General features: G+C 30.3%; 1 protein-coding gene and 1 pseudogene across 1 annotated transcript; both read right to left on the minus strand.

Moving 5' to 3' along the window:
* Window positions 1–217: 217 nt before the first annotated feature.
* LOC114189507 (uncharacterized) lies at window positions 218–1,203 on the minus strand. The gene is made up of 2 exons (XM_028078087.2): window positions 917–1,203; window positions 218–817 (listed from the first exon to the last, which is right to left on the minus strand). The coding sequence occupies exons 1-2, from the start codon at window positions 1,047–1,049 to the stop codon at window positions 564–566; spliced, it is 387 nt and encodes a 128-aa protein (XP_027933888.1). The 5' UTR covers window positions 1,050–1,203; the 3' UTR covers window positions 218–563.
* A 4,819-nt stretch (window positions 1,204–6,022) lies between these two features.
* On the minus strand, window positions 6,023–12,550 carry LOC114189984 (uncharacterized; annotated as a pseudogene).
* Window positions 12,551–15,397: the final 2,847 nt, after the last annotated feature.

A 15,397-nucleotide genomic window follows, 5' to 3' on the forward strand; every position in this document is an offset into this window, starting at 1 on the left:
CAGGGTTAACATTTATCGATAAAAAAAAAAACCCTCATTAACTTAAAGGTTTCTTTTCAAGAAACTTAAATTGGTTTAACATAAACTCAAACAAATAACATATTCTAAGACGTAATGTTATTTTACACGAAAAGACTCAAACTTTGGATCAAACCATTTTGTTCTAACAAGAACATGTGCACACGTATATTCTTTGTCGATTGTTGCATATGATAGATTAACAATTACATGTATATAGTATACCTTTTACTTGAATTCGCAAGGTTTAATGTGGACAAAAATGTTGATATAGCTTCATTTTGGGAATGAATTAATATTATTCCAAACCAAAGTAGCTAGTATATTCACATTACACAAAATCACGTGCTTACTTGCAACTCTTTTCAGAAACCCATCCCTCCAAACCCTAACCCAATTTCAACAAAAAAAAGAATAAAAAAAAGAAGGTAATTTGCTAAATCCATTCAAGAACCCTCAATCAATCTTTTATTCGATAAACTCTTCAATAGAACTAGATGCCCAAATGTAGATTTTTTTTTTTTTTTCTTGTGGGGGTGAAATTATCAAACATCAAACCTCTCCTTCCTATTATTCATCAACCCCCTATATAGAACTACCCTGTTTGGAGGCATGACATCCTTAAATTTCTCGTCATGCTTCCAATTCTCAGCATCATCCAAATCCATAACCTTAGCAATCACATCTTGTTCCTTTGCAAAGTTTATGCTATCACTATCAGAATTATTCTCTTTAGGAATCTGTTCCACCATGTCTTTCGCAAACCTCACCTTCTTCTTTGCTTCATGTTTTGTTGAACCTTCAATGAAAAATTCAACAAAGCAAAAGGGATTGAATTGTTAAACGTTGTTGACACCAAAAAGAAAGAAAGAAAGAAAGAAAAAAAAAAGTGATTTACCTCTAATTTCATACTCAAATTTCTTCAAGAATTTGTTGCACAAATGCTTATTGGCTTGGTGAAACAAAAGGACCATGCCTCCGGAAACAGCAAAGACAGTCATCAAGTATTCAAGTCTCATTGAACTCTCCATCTTTCTTTGTGTTTGTTGTTGGACAAGTTTTGGTTTTGGTTCACATAGTCCTCATCATATGTTGGGTTTTATATATAAGGATCATTGCCCCAAAGACAAAGAACTTGAACCAAATTACTCAATGAAAGGAAAGAGATCAATAAAATTTATTTATGAAGATGAAGAAGATAAAGGAATATTAAATAAGGAGTTGGGAAAAGATAGGTTACGAAATCAACGCCTCTCCCAAAGAAAAAAGTTTCATTTTTTTTGCCATTTTTAACCATAAGAATCCAAAGGGTCAATGACAACTTAAGAAAAAGACCTCAAATAGACAAAAACAAAGAAAAAGTGGAACTCTCCTATAATGTTTTGAGGTCCACACTTTGGCAGTTAGATTTTAGAAGGATCTTTTAGGGTTCATGAATCACACATGTCTTTCATGCACCTAAATGGATTCTTCAAAAGATTTTTAAAAAAAGTAAAGATTATTTTCTATTTCTTTTTTGTGGTGTGTAGATAAAAATATATGTAAAAATGGCAACTAACCTGGATCCAGTTGGTAGAGAATGAGTTCATATATGATATATTATCTCCTTAGAACTTCAATTTGATTTTCACAATTGTTGATGTGAGAATTTCATTGCTTTGATATGGTTCAAACGTTTCATCATGTAATACCATTTTGAAAAAATAAATATTAATGAGGCATTAATACACTTCTTTTAATATTTCATTTAATATTAATTTAATTAATCTAAATTATTAAATTAATTATCCTTTATTCACTTTTTTCTGCTATTTCACATGAAAATAGTCATCCTACTTTTTTATAATATATTTTTTTTTCCTGTTACATTAAGTATATTTTCTTCATCCTTCTGTATTTTGCATATGAAAATATTGATTAGAGTCTCTTGCCAGCATATGTATGCACATGGGTGCATTAAAGTTTTCTTATAGTTTTGAAATTAGGACAATTAATATATAAACTAAACATTTATTGCATTAAATATCCACTTAACAAAATAAAATAAAAACAATCCTTCAATTTTGTTATATTGACGGTTTAATAAACGTCATTTAAATAATTCAAATTTAACGCTTCAAAAAAATATTTGTAAAACAATAATAACAATTAAATAACTTATAACAAACATTAAATAAATATAATATAATTGTAATGTAAAACTTAATTAAGGATCTTTAAGATTTATGATTCTCACTCGATAAAACATAATAGAGCACTAACCTTGATCCATGAGAGATCCTGTGAATATGCGTTCTTCAAATTTATAATCTTGTGTGCTCTTCAACCACCTTTTCCCAATCTATCTCTTTGCCTTTCTTTCTCTTCTCACACGTACTTGATGGGTTACAGTGAAAAGAACCTTATGGCCAGAGACAGAACCCCAATTCCTTTTTATACCAACGTCTATCAAGTTGGTTTTTATTTTATCTTTATCTTTATTTTATTTTATTATCACTTCCCATAATAATAACCAATAAGTCTCTATATTTATTAAATCACAATTGGGCCCATCATAATATTTCAAATGAGTCACTAATAGAATTAATTCGTCAATTAATTCTAACATTCTCCCACTTGACTCATACGATGTCATAACATTATGTGATTTAATACATAAACATAATGCGCAATAAAAGACCTTGCATAAATTGGTTCCATCATTATTCATAATTAAAGATACAGACATAATAAGAGTCATGGCGGTCACACATCATTTGATCGACATGATCCCTTCCATGTACTACTATATCATCCCTTTCTCCTTAATATGATCTTAAAAACGAGAAGTCAATAATGGGTTCAAACATAATGTCATTTTACAAAGCAATAACATAATATAATTTGTTTTCTTCATCATAATTTGCATGCATAAACATAAAGAAGAAAACACAGATTTCAGAAATTTATACATTAGGGAGCTCAAAGTGTCACATAAACATTCAAAACATTTAACATTCACTAGTAGACATAATGCCCATATTCTTTACATGACCAGCATACAATTTGGGCGGTAACCCTTTTGTTAAAGGGTCAGCAATCATAAGATCTGTGCTAATATGTTCTATTGACACTTTACGTTTCTGAACTTCTTCTTTAACGGCAAAGTATTTCAACTCCATATGTTTAGCACCTTTAGAATACTTGTCGTTTTTAGAAAAGAAGACTGCTGCGAAATTATCACAATAAATTTTCAGCGGCTTGGAAATACTGTCGACTACTCCAAGTCCTGAAATAAAGTTTCGCAACCAATTAGCCTGAACTGTGGCCTCAAAGCATGCCACAAATTCAGCTTCCATGGTGGATGCAGCAATGACAGACTGCTTCGCACTTTTCCATGAAATCGCTCCTCCGGCTAAAAGATACACATAACCAAATGTAGACTTTCTTGTATCCACACAGCCGGCAAAATCTGAATCTGTATAACCTATCACCTCAAGGTGATCAGTTTTTCTATAAGTAAGCATGTGATTCTTTGTTCCTTGTAGGTATCTTAAAACTTTCGTTGCAGCTTTCCAATGCTCCAGACCTGGATTACTTTGGTATCTACCAAGCATACCAACTGCAAAGCTAATATCTGGCCTCGTACAGGTTTGAGCATACATCAAACTCCCAACAACAGATGCATAAGGGATATTTTCCATCTGTTTCCGTTCCAAATCATTCTTTGGACATTGCATGAGACTAAACTTGTCTCCTTTCTGTATTGGAACAGGAGATGCTGAACATTTATCCATTCTGAATCTCTCTAAAACTTTATTAATATATGCATTCTGAGACAAACCTAACAATCCTTGTGATCTGTCACGAAATATTTCTATTCCTATCACATAGTATGCCTCACCCATATCTTTCATTTCAAAGTTATTAGAGAGAAACCTCTTAGTCTCACTTAATAGACCAAGATCATTCGTCGCAAGCAAGATATCATCAACATACAGAATCAGAAATATAAACTTACTCCCACTGACCTTCAGATATATACACCGATCAACGGTGTTTTCCTTAAATCCAAAGGACACAATAGTATCATTGAACTTAAGATACCATTGTCGAGAAGCTTGTTTAAGTCCATATATCGATCTCTTAAGTTTACACACCATGTGCTCCTTTCCTTCTTCAGCGAACCCCACCGGTTGGTCCATATAGACATCCTCTTCTAAATCCCCATTCAGAAAAGCAGTTTTAACATCCATTTGATGCAACTCAAGATCATAATGAGCTACTAATGCCATGATAATTCTAAAAGAATCTTTCTTAGAAACAGGCGAAAATGTTTCCTTATAGTCAATGCCATCTTTCTGAGTAAAACCTTTGGCAACAAGACGGGCCTTGTAACGTTCAATATTGCCTTGAGAGTCACGCTTAGTCTTAAAGACCCATTTACACCCAACTCTCTTGCATCCTTCTGGCAATTCCACAAGGTCCCATACGTCATTATGTGCCATTGATTTAAGCTCATCTTTCATGACATCTAACCACTTATCAGAATTATCACCATTAATGGCTTCTGAAAAAGAAATTGGATCATTATCAATACTTAAGTCATTTTCTGACTCTTGTAGATAAACCACATAATCATTCGAAATAGCAGACTTTCTATCTCTGTGAGATCTTCTTAATACTATTTCTTGTGGTTGTTCTATTATCGGTTCATTGTTAACCTCGGGATCATTAATTTGTTGTTCTTCTTGATTGTTGTGAGTTTCTACAACATGTGGAACAACTCTTGATAAAGAAGTACTAGTTATAGGAACTTGTACTCTAACTTCCTTAATCTCCACATTTCGTGAAGCTTCACTCCCACTGGTTTCGCCATTTTCAATGAACCGAGTATTTCCAGTTTCAACGATTCTAGTACTATGGGTAGGACAATAAAACATGTACCCCTTTGATTTTTCTGGATAACCAATGAAAAATCCACTGATTGTTCTTTCATCCAGTTTCTTTTCTTGCGGATTGTATATCCTTACTTCTGCCTGACAACCCCAAACATGCAGGTGTCTCAAACTGGGTTTCCTATTCGTCCATAACTCAAAAGGAGTCTTTTGAACAGCTTTACTAGGAACCCTGTTCAACAAATACATGGCAGTCTTTAAAGCATACATCCACAATGATACGGGTAAACATGAATTACTTAACATACTCCTAACCATATCCATTAAGGTTCGATTACGCCTTTCTGATACACCATTTTGTTGTGGTGTGCCTGACATTGTGTATTGAGCACAAATACCACGTTTCTCAAGGAACTTAGCAAACGGACCAGGGTGTTGTCCACTTTCATCATATCTTCCATAATACTCACCACCTCTATCAGACCTTACGATTTTCACCTTTCTGTCTAATTGCCTTTCCACTTCATTTATATAAACTTCCAAGGCATTTACTGACTGAGATTTCTCATGCAGTAGATAGACATGTCCATAACGCGAAAAATCATCAATAAAGGTGATGAAATACTTCTCTTTATTGAAAGAATTTACATCAAACGGACCACATATATCGGTGTGTATGATTTCAAGAAGCTGAGTGCTTCTTGTGGCTCCTTTCTTTGTGTGTTTAGTTTGTTTGCCTTTAATACAATCCACACACACATTCAGATCAGTAAAATCTAAATCCGGAAGAAATTCATTCTTTACTAATCTTTGCATTCTTTCTTTGGAAATATGTCCCAAACGTTTATGCCACAAGAAAGCAGATCGTTCATCCACTAAACTACGTTTAGTGCCAACATTGTGATGCAAAGTCATAAGAGTTTCAGCATATAAATTATCCAAATTCAATTTATATAAACCATCATAAAGTGTACCAGATCCAATCATAAAAGTACGCTTAAACAAACTGAAACAACCATTCCCAAACTTAAAAGAATATCCAGCAATATCAAGCTTAGACAAAGAAATTAAATTCTTAGTGATACTAGGTACATAAAAAGTATCCATAAGGTCTAAGTGATATCTAGTGTCGAGGATTAGACGATAAGTCCCGACCGCTTCCACTGGAACTTTCTCTTTATTGCCCATGAAGACAAACTTCTCATTTGGGTTTATGGTTCGGGTTGTAAGAAATCCCTGCATCACATTAGAAACATGAGTCGTACATCCAGAATCAATCCACCACGTATTATGGGGAACTTCAGTTAAGTTTGATTCAAAACATACATAAGCATTATGCTCACCTTTCTTTTCGAACCAAGCCTTACGCTTTATGCAGTCCTTCTGGAAATGTCCAGACTTCCCGCAGAAATGACATTTGTCATTTTTCTTCTGGATTTTGGTTGAGGACTCGTCAATCTTCAGTGGTCCTTTACCCTTTCCATGTTTCTTAGCAACTTTCTTTCCAACAGCTCCTTGATTCTTCACATATTGAATAGAGTGGCTTCCTAAGTTCTTCAGTCGGGTCTCCTCCTGAACTAGCATACTGTGCAATTCATGCACATTCCACTTGTCTTTCATGGTGTTATAGTTCATCTGGAACGGACCATACTCAGACGGTAATGAGTTCAGAATGAACTGCACGAGAAAACCTTCATCCACTACCATTCCTAAAGACTTAAGTCTTGCTGCGATATTTGTCATCTCGATCACATGCTCATGCATAGTACGCGAACCGTCAAACTTCATAGTGGTCAACGTACTCATCAGTGTCCCAGCGAGAGACTTATCAGCAGTTTGGGAGCGCTCTTCCACAAATTTCATAAATTCTTTTGCGTCATCAGTTTTGGGAAGAGCTGACTTTATATTACTTGCTATGCTCATTCTCATAAACATTAAGCTAAGTCTGTTTGATCTTACCCAGGCTTTGTAATGGGCTTTCTCTTCATTGCTACTAGCATCCGTGATAGCAGCCGGCTTTTCAACTAGAAGAGCTAGATCAAGATCCAACACACCTAAGTGAAATTGGACTTGCTCACTCAAGTCAGGGAAAATCAACCCATTAAAGACTGGAACAGACGAAGCAAGCGCGTGAAAAGATACCGGAATAGAGACTGCAATTAACACATGCCTAACATTAATGCTTTGAGTCTTAAAACTAAACGTAAAAACAGATTCAGATATAAACAATCATTCTATGCATACTAATGTTCTCCTTTGGGAGATCCACTAATACACAAACATAAACATAATGATGCTAATCACATTATAACATTATTGATAATTAAAATATGCATCAACTAGAATCACCTACTACCTTTGGGTATATAAATAAAACTAGTGACGCATACAAAATTATCTACAATCATGTTCATTAATTATGAGAACAATTAATCAACCTTTGGGCGATCCTTAAATGTCTTATAATTAATGAATTTTAATTAACCCATAAATTTAATTATTCATAATTTAGCATCCATACTATGGGTAATTAAAATAAAAAACATTAATAATTTGAAATCATATAAACTTTAAAATTTTGGCCACTTTGGTGACTAACAAAATTTATCATACTTAATTTCAAATAAATAAATACACATTTAATTGCTATAAACTTTATATAGCATCCTTATTAATTTTAATTTAACAATATTAAACATAAATATTATTACAAATTAAAATAAAATTATTAATTATTTATATAAATAAAATAATTAATATTATTTATATAAATAAAATAATTAAAACGTAAACCAATAAAAAAAAATTACTCATCTTAATTTAAGCACAATGCACGTTCAGCAGTTTTTAAACTTTCATTTAGGCACGTTCACAGGATGGCAGCACACGTTCACACATTAACATTATGCCATTCACTTTGCTTCATTTCAAACAGTAACGGTTTTTTTTTTTTTTTCAATCACTGCCATATTACTTGCACAGGTAACAGTTCTTAACTTTCATTCATTCCTTTATTCCAATTAAAAACAAAACTCCATTACAGTAAAGCACGCGCACGCATAAATTCTAATTAATGGCATTTTAATGGCAGCAACGGATGCACTTGATCCATAGCATCATCATTCATAAAATTAAATTAGGGTTTATAACATTAGAGAAAAACATAATAAGGGAGAAACATCACATAATAGGAGAATCATAAATCCTACAATCTTGCTCTGATACCACATGTAAAACTTAATTAAGGATCTTTAAGATTTATGATTCTCACTCGATAAAACATAATAGAGCACTAACCTTGATCCATGAGAGATCTTGTGAATATGCGTTCTTCAAATTTATAATCTTGTGTGCTCTTCAACCACCTTTTCTCAATCTATCTCTTTGCCTTTCTTTCTCTTACGTACTTGATGGGTTACAGTGAAAAGAACCTTATGGCCAGAGACAGAACCCCAATTCCTTTTTATACCAACGTCCATCAAGTTGGTTTTTATTTTATCTTTATCTTTATTTTATTTTATTATCACTTCCCATAATAATAACCAATAAGTCTCTATATTTATTAAATCACAATTGGGCCCATCATAATATTTCAAATGAGTCACTAATAGAATTAATTCGTCAATTAATTCTAACATGTAATACTTAACATCTCAAAATAACTATACTATTTATATGCATAAGTAGAGATGAAAAATAAATTCACCAGAGTAGGTATTGTCTAAACATGTCCCTCTTTTGACAGATAATCCTCACATCGATAATGAGTATGGGTATGAAAAATACCCAACTTTTTCAATTAAGTATGAGAATAAGATGAGGATATACATATCTGCCTCGTCCCGTACGTCCTTGTCTCCATATCAGTCATAATACTCATCTCGTCATATTTTTATCCCTGTTTTAAATTATTAAAATACATAATATATAGTTTATATTTTTTATTTCTTCTAATTATTTGACTTGTCATGAAATTCATGCACTTCTCCGAAATATTGCAATTATGTTCAAATAATGTATGTTAATTAAATATTTTTTATTTCTCAATTTGAATATTTTTACTTCTTTTTTGATATTTTATTTATTGCATATCTTCTTTTATATAAGAATGATTAACACTTTCAATTGAAGTGTTCAATAATATAAATATTTCATTTATTAGGTAATATAAAAAAATTATCTTCTTTATTTTATTATTATTAATTTTTTCATTCTATTATTATTAATTTTTGTTTTATTTGAATAATTATTAAATGATGACAAATTATTAATCTACTTTCTATGTTTAAAAGCCAAAATGCTAACTTATGATAATATTATTAACTACCAAAAAAAATGTAGTCACCAATGTTTTTGTTGCTTAAATATACTCCGACCAATTTAGCTATCAAATATGGTTATGTACTATCAATGTGTAATTGGATAGTTAGATCTGACATATTTAAGGACCACTTTAATTCGATCGAAAACATGAAGATTCTTTAATATTTAAACTAAATTTTGGTTACAACATTGATCACAAATTCCATCACCTAAGAGAATTAATTAAATCTAGCCAGAGTTAGAAACTTAATCACGGGATAATGTTTTATACATGAAAGTAAAAATGTAAGATAATGAATTAACAAGAAAGGGGTAAGGGATAATGTAAATGGCTTAACGACTATCTCAATACATCTGTACGTAAAATGTATTGAACAATAATTATAGAAATAAGGGTATTTCTGTTAATTTTTTTCTTCTTCTATTTCCATTAATTTCCTTATGCATTCAAACTCTTTTGCCCTTTTACTTTATTTTCACTTTTTTTTATCTCACCCTTTTTTTCTCTTTTAGTATTCTTCATTTTTAATATTCTTTTAAGTTCACCTATTCATCTTGAAAACATATACACATATCTATTTACTAACGAGAAAACTCTCAAATAGATCATGAACGAATTTGAATCTACCACCGGATTAAAAGGAATGAATTCAATAACTGCCAATGGTTACCAACTTGAACAAGTACCTATGAGGGGATATTCTTAAGGTGGTACTTTTTAGTTGCATTTTGAATATGTAAGATCCTCTGTTTGCTTTTAATCATTTTGTTATACACATCTATTAGGTTATTTTAGTTTATCTAAGAACGTCAATGTAAAATCAGGATCTGTATAAGGATTGAGACACCCTTAAAGTATATATATATATATATATATATATATATATATATATATATATATATATATATATATATATTAATATTCTTTGCTGATAAAAAAAAAAAACAAGGTGAAATCTTGCAAGAAAAATTCTTAACATAAGGTGATCGTTAGACTTAAGTAAATCAAATTCAATTTTATTCTCACTTACAATTAAAGAAAGTTTGTCATTCCTTGTACTTATATGTTAACATCATTCTTAGCAAATAAGAGTTTTCCTTGGATAGAGATACATATATTAGGCTTCTTTATAAGTGAGTTACTTCAAGGAGGGAAGAATAACAATTATCACACTCCTACTATTAATAAGAATGATACAAAAAGTAATACAAACTTTATATAAAGATTGTAAAGAGTATTGTAATTTCTTCATTTTTTTTTTGTCTTCTCATGGCTATATCTTTTATATTTATAGCTTGTTACATATATGTTTGTTCCTTGAGTAATTTTTTCTTGATATTGTTATTTATAATTCTAATAATGTAACATGATGTGTAAAGTTACTTCAAATTAGCTTTCTCACTATGATATGTGTCTCATCATAGAAGGTTGTGTTTCCCTCTTTTAAACATGAGTTATTAAAATAGAAACAAATTAATGAAACATACATAATATATATTATCACTTTTTTATATTACAAGCACTAAAGATCCATTATGTATCGATTGTTTCTATATAGAGCATTTATACATGTTGAAATTATTAGATTATCTATATAGAAAGTGAAAGGGCATAGGATGCTTTTTAAATGATTAGCTTAACTATAATTGAATGAGTTAATATGAATCTCTTCTATAATTTGCACAATATGTTGGATAGATCCATATAGCAATTGTTATGACATATTAATGGGTTGTAATGGCATGTTGTTAAGAATCTAAGTGTGAGTTTAAGTCCTACATTGGTTAGAAATGAAAAAGTAGAGTACTATATAAAGATAAAGATTCATAAACCCATTGTCTTAAGGAGGTTTTGGGTTGAGAGTGGTGTCAATGTCTTATGTGATTGAGCTCAGGTCTCATTGATATTTATGTCTTTCCAGCAAGTAGTATCCGAGCCGATGGTTAAAATCGATTCAGACGAGTGCAATATGATCTTAATATTGAAAGTCTTCCTGACAAAGCTTTCAAGTAAGCATGTCCTTTAGAAACTTTGCATAAACAGTCATTTGTTGCAAAATAGACTAAATAGTGTGAACTCCACACAACTTCAGTTGGTAAAAAAGATCTGAAAATTTTCTAACTTGCCCATTTTGATAATTTGTGAACAAATTTGTCCTGAATAAAAAATAAGAAAGGCATTTTATGATGATGGTGAAACCAAACTTTCATGGTAACTCCAGATGTCACCCCTAAACCTAAAACAATTAAAGGTACCATGTTTTGAGTGATAGAGAAGGAGCTTAGAAGATGTGGTTTTGAAGAGAGCAACACCATCTTCTGAAACACACAGAGGATCAAGTGGTGGACACCCTCTGCAAGCACAAAGCTCATTGCGAGTGCATGGCCAATGATCTGTAACAAAGCGAGGAACCATCATCAACATGGTCCAAGAATCTTGGACACCATACTCTTTCATCACCCAAACACCCCAACAACCTTTCTTGCGCTCAAAGAAACAAACAGAGACAGCTACGCACCACGTTTATCATAGGCTTGCAAATGTTGTTGTCAATGTTTCTGTCTGGCAGCATCACTTCACTGAATGTCTCAGATGCCAAATCAAACGAAAGAATGACCCATTGATCAATGCTATCGTTTTGACCTAGTTTTGGTGCCATCCAGTTCAGAGTGCCACTCACGCATTTTCCCAGAAACCCACTTGGATGAGGATCTAATGGGGCATTCTCAACAACCCTAATGCGACAATTTTCACCAAAGGTGTAAACTTTGGTCACAGTTTCACTGAAAACTCTGGTGACTAGTAACACCTTGTACTTGTCATTCACGTGATCGTAGCCAAAGCCATGGAAAGTGCTGAAAACCTCGCCGGGGGATAAATGTGTTGGCAATGGTGGGGATGCGAATCCGGTGGAAGGGTTGAACAAGGTGATGTGACACTGGTGAACGTGACAGAGACACACTATGCCATTGCAGGAACCTAGAATGAGGTTGTGGGCAGTGATGGTGCAGAATCCTAAAGGGGTTGGTGGTTTCTGGAAGAAGGAGTTGATGGAGAAAATGTGGATTTTGGTGTCGGCGGCGGCGGTTGCGGAAGAGAGAAATTGGTGGTGGGTGGTTGAGGCAAGAAGGTGGTGTTTGGCGAATTGCGGGTGGGAGATGATGGAGTTCCATGATTTGCAGAGAAGCTTGAGTTGCAGAAGGGTTTTGATTGAAACCCTAAGAAGAATATTCTGGATGAGTTCTTCTGGTAAATCTTGCAACGAAGAACGTGAAGAAGACTTGTGTATGCACACTCTCTTGAATTCTTGGAGCGATGTTTCTTTATCCATATAGTGTTTTTATTCTCTATATGAAGAAAAAAAAACGTTGGTAAAAGGAGAATATATCTATAACTATATATATAACGATATATAAAAGGAACTTCTCTTTGTCAACTTTTCATTTTTTAATTTTATCCTTAATTATTATTTTAAAAATTAATTACTTTATAATTATTTTTTTTAATTATTTTCTTAAGTTATTTTAATAACTTTTTTAAACAGTTATTTTATTTAATAATTATTTTAAAATGTATTATATATATTTTAAAAGTAAATATTATTAATCTTATAAAAATTAAAAAATGCGGATACACAAGCGTGATAGCGCCTGTGTATTCGTTAATATATATAAAGAAAATTTTATCAGTGTTCACATTTTATAATTTCAACTTTATTCTTTATGATATAATTATTTGATAAATTTTTAAAAATTAACGGTTATTTTTATAAATTTTTATAAAATTATTTACTTATTTCTTTTTTTTTCTCTTATTCATCAACTGTTATTTTCTCATCTTTTTTTCATACATTTTATTTTATTTTTTATAAATATAATTTTATTTTGTTTATTAACTTAATAACATTACAATATCATCTATTACTAATATAATATCATGTATATTAAAAAATACGTACACACAGATACTTCGTGTTATGCTAGTATATATAATAATAATAATAATAAGAGGGATAAAAAAGAAAGTAAAAAGAATATAATATGATTGGAAACGGGATCAGAAACTATTAAAAAGAAAATAAAGAAGAGAAAGTAAGAGCATTACTATGGAAATATTATAAATTTTTTGTCAAGTTTTAACTATAAGCTATTTGCTATATCAATAGATGTATATTCTACAACAGTTAATAAAAATACATTTTAAAACTAATATTTTACGTCTATTTTTATAATTTTGCTTTTAAATTCTGATAAATATTTGTATTTTGCTGTTACTATTATGTATATTGTGTTTGGAAAAAAATTGTAAAGGAATATAACAACTGATAATAGTTATGATAATTATCTTTTAATTGTATTGACTGTTTTTAGTTATTAGAAAAAAAAATGCGTGTATTCGAAAAAGAGTAAAGATAGAGAATAGGTATTTTAAAAAGAGATAAATATTGATAATGTTCTGATAAGTGTTTGTTTAATTGTATTAATTTTTTTATTGTTATTATAAAGGTATAGATTTATTTTTTAAAATATATTTTAACTGACTAAACGACTGTAATTTTGAATAAGTTTAATTCTCATATACAATTTATGACTGTAGTTATTCCTATTAAAAAGTACATTTACTAATATCAAGAAACAATTTCGTCTTCTTTTAAAGGAAAAAATTTACTTTAAACACTTAAGACTAATTTGATATATGTATTCTGATTACTCTTCCATTGAAAACAGTATCAAATGATTTTTTAAATTATCAATAACCAACTTCTTATTAAAGGAATCATTGATATAATAATATCTCTTGCTCTTAGTAAAAAATTGGTTATCCAAAATAAATCTTATATTTATTTTCACACTCATATTAGCCAAATTCATTTATACTCTATAAAATTAAATAATCAATTTTGTATATATTTTATATAATTCTGAAATAATTTAGAGATGTCATAAATATGCTGAATTATTATGTTAAACTATATTAATTTATGTTATACTTATTCAATGATTTATGAAGATTCCACCCCATATTTACTGAGTTAAATTTTTGTCTAAAAGGTGATTTAGTACAACAATTTTGCACAAGTACATGGATAACTATTATATGTCTTTCTTAATATGACTAAAGATTTCAATATCATGATATTGTTTTAGTTAATAGTATTAAGAGGATATATTTATTTTATTGATGCAACATGGTAACTAGAAATATGTATTGGTATATGTGTACTAATTTTATGTGTATGTGTATGTATATGTGTGTGTTAATGTATTATATATATCATATGCTATGTTTAAATATTTATTCTTTCTTTTCATCTTTTAAATTGAAATATAATAAAAAAAATATGCTACTAAAAAATCTAATAAATATATTGAATAATAAATTAATGAAAACAAAATATTTAATATTATTAAAAGTTAAATTTATATATTATTATAATCTAATTTCGACAAATACAAAGTAAAATTTTAAGATCAACAAGAAGAACTAAGAATATAGCAAGAGATTATTTGAGAATGCATGTGTCTAGAAGCATCACCTTCAAAAGAAATTGAGAATGTTATAACATTGAAAATAATCAAGAAGCTACTAAATCGAGATGAATAAAATAATGATTAATTAGACATATAATTGTGTAAATATACCTTTTAAAATTTTATAATTATCTCTGGAGAAATTTTGAATTATTTTTTTTTCCCATTTTATTTCTGGATTAATGATAAATCAATATTATATGCACTAACATACAAAAAACGTACTTTTTTTCACAATTAAGTTAATGATAGATAAATTTCACTCGTAAACTACACTAATGCAATTAGGGAATTGTACGTAAAAAACCAAGGTTATGAACTGCTTAGAAAAATTATACGGATAATTAAATTTAGGGAAATTTATGATTTTAGTTCTTATTTTTAGACAAAACTGATTTTGGTTTTCGTTCCAAAGTCTTTAAATAGAAACATTTAAAGTTATTTTTTTCCAATATTATGACAATAAATTTTATCACCAAATATGAAGTTCACGCAATTATAAAGAACTTATTCATTGATTCTAAAATTGATATATCAAAACTACATTTGATAAAAAAACAGAGACTTAAAGAAATTATAATGTGCATTTCGAGGAGAAACCACAGATAATTATGTATAAATATGCACGTAGGAATTTGTTTATTAAA

Source organism: Vigna unguiculata, chromosome 7, assembly GCF_037176805.1.
Source record: "Vigna unguiculata cultivar grain cowpea cultivar isolate G323 ecotype 2 chromosome 7, ASM3717680v1, whole genome shotgun sequence".
In the NCBI taxonomy this organism is placed as follows: Eukaryota; Viridiplantae; Streptophyta; class Magnoliopsida; order Fabales; family Fabaceae; genus Vigna; species Vigna unguiculata.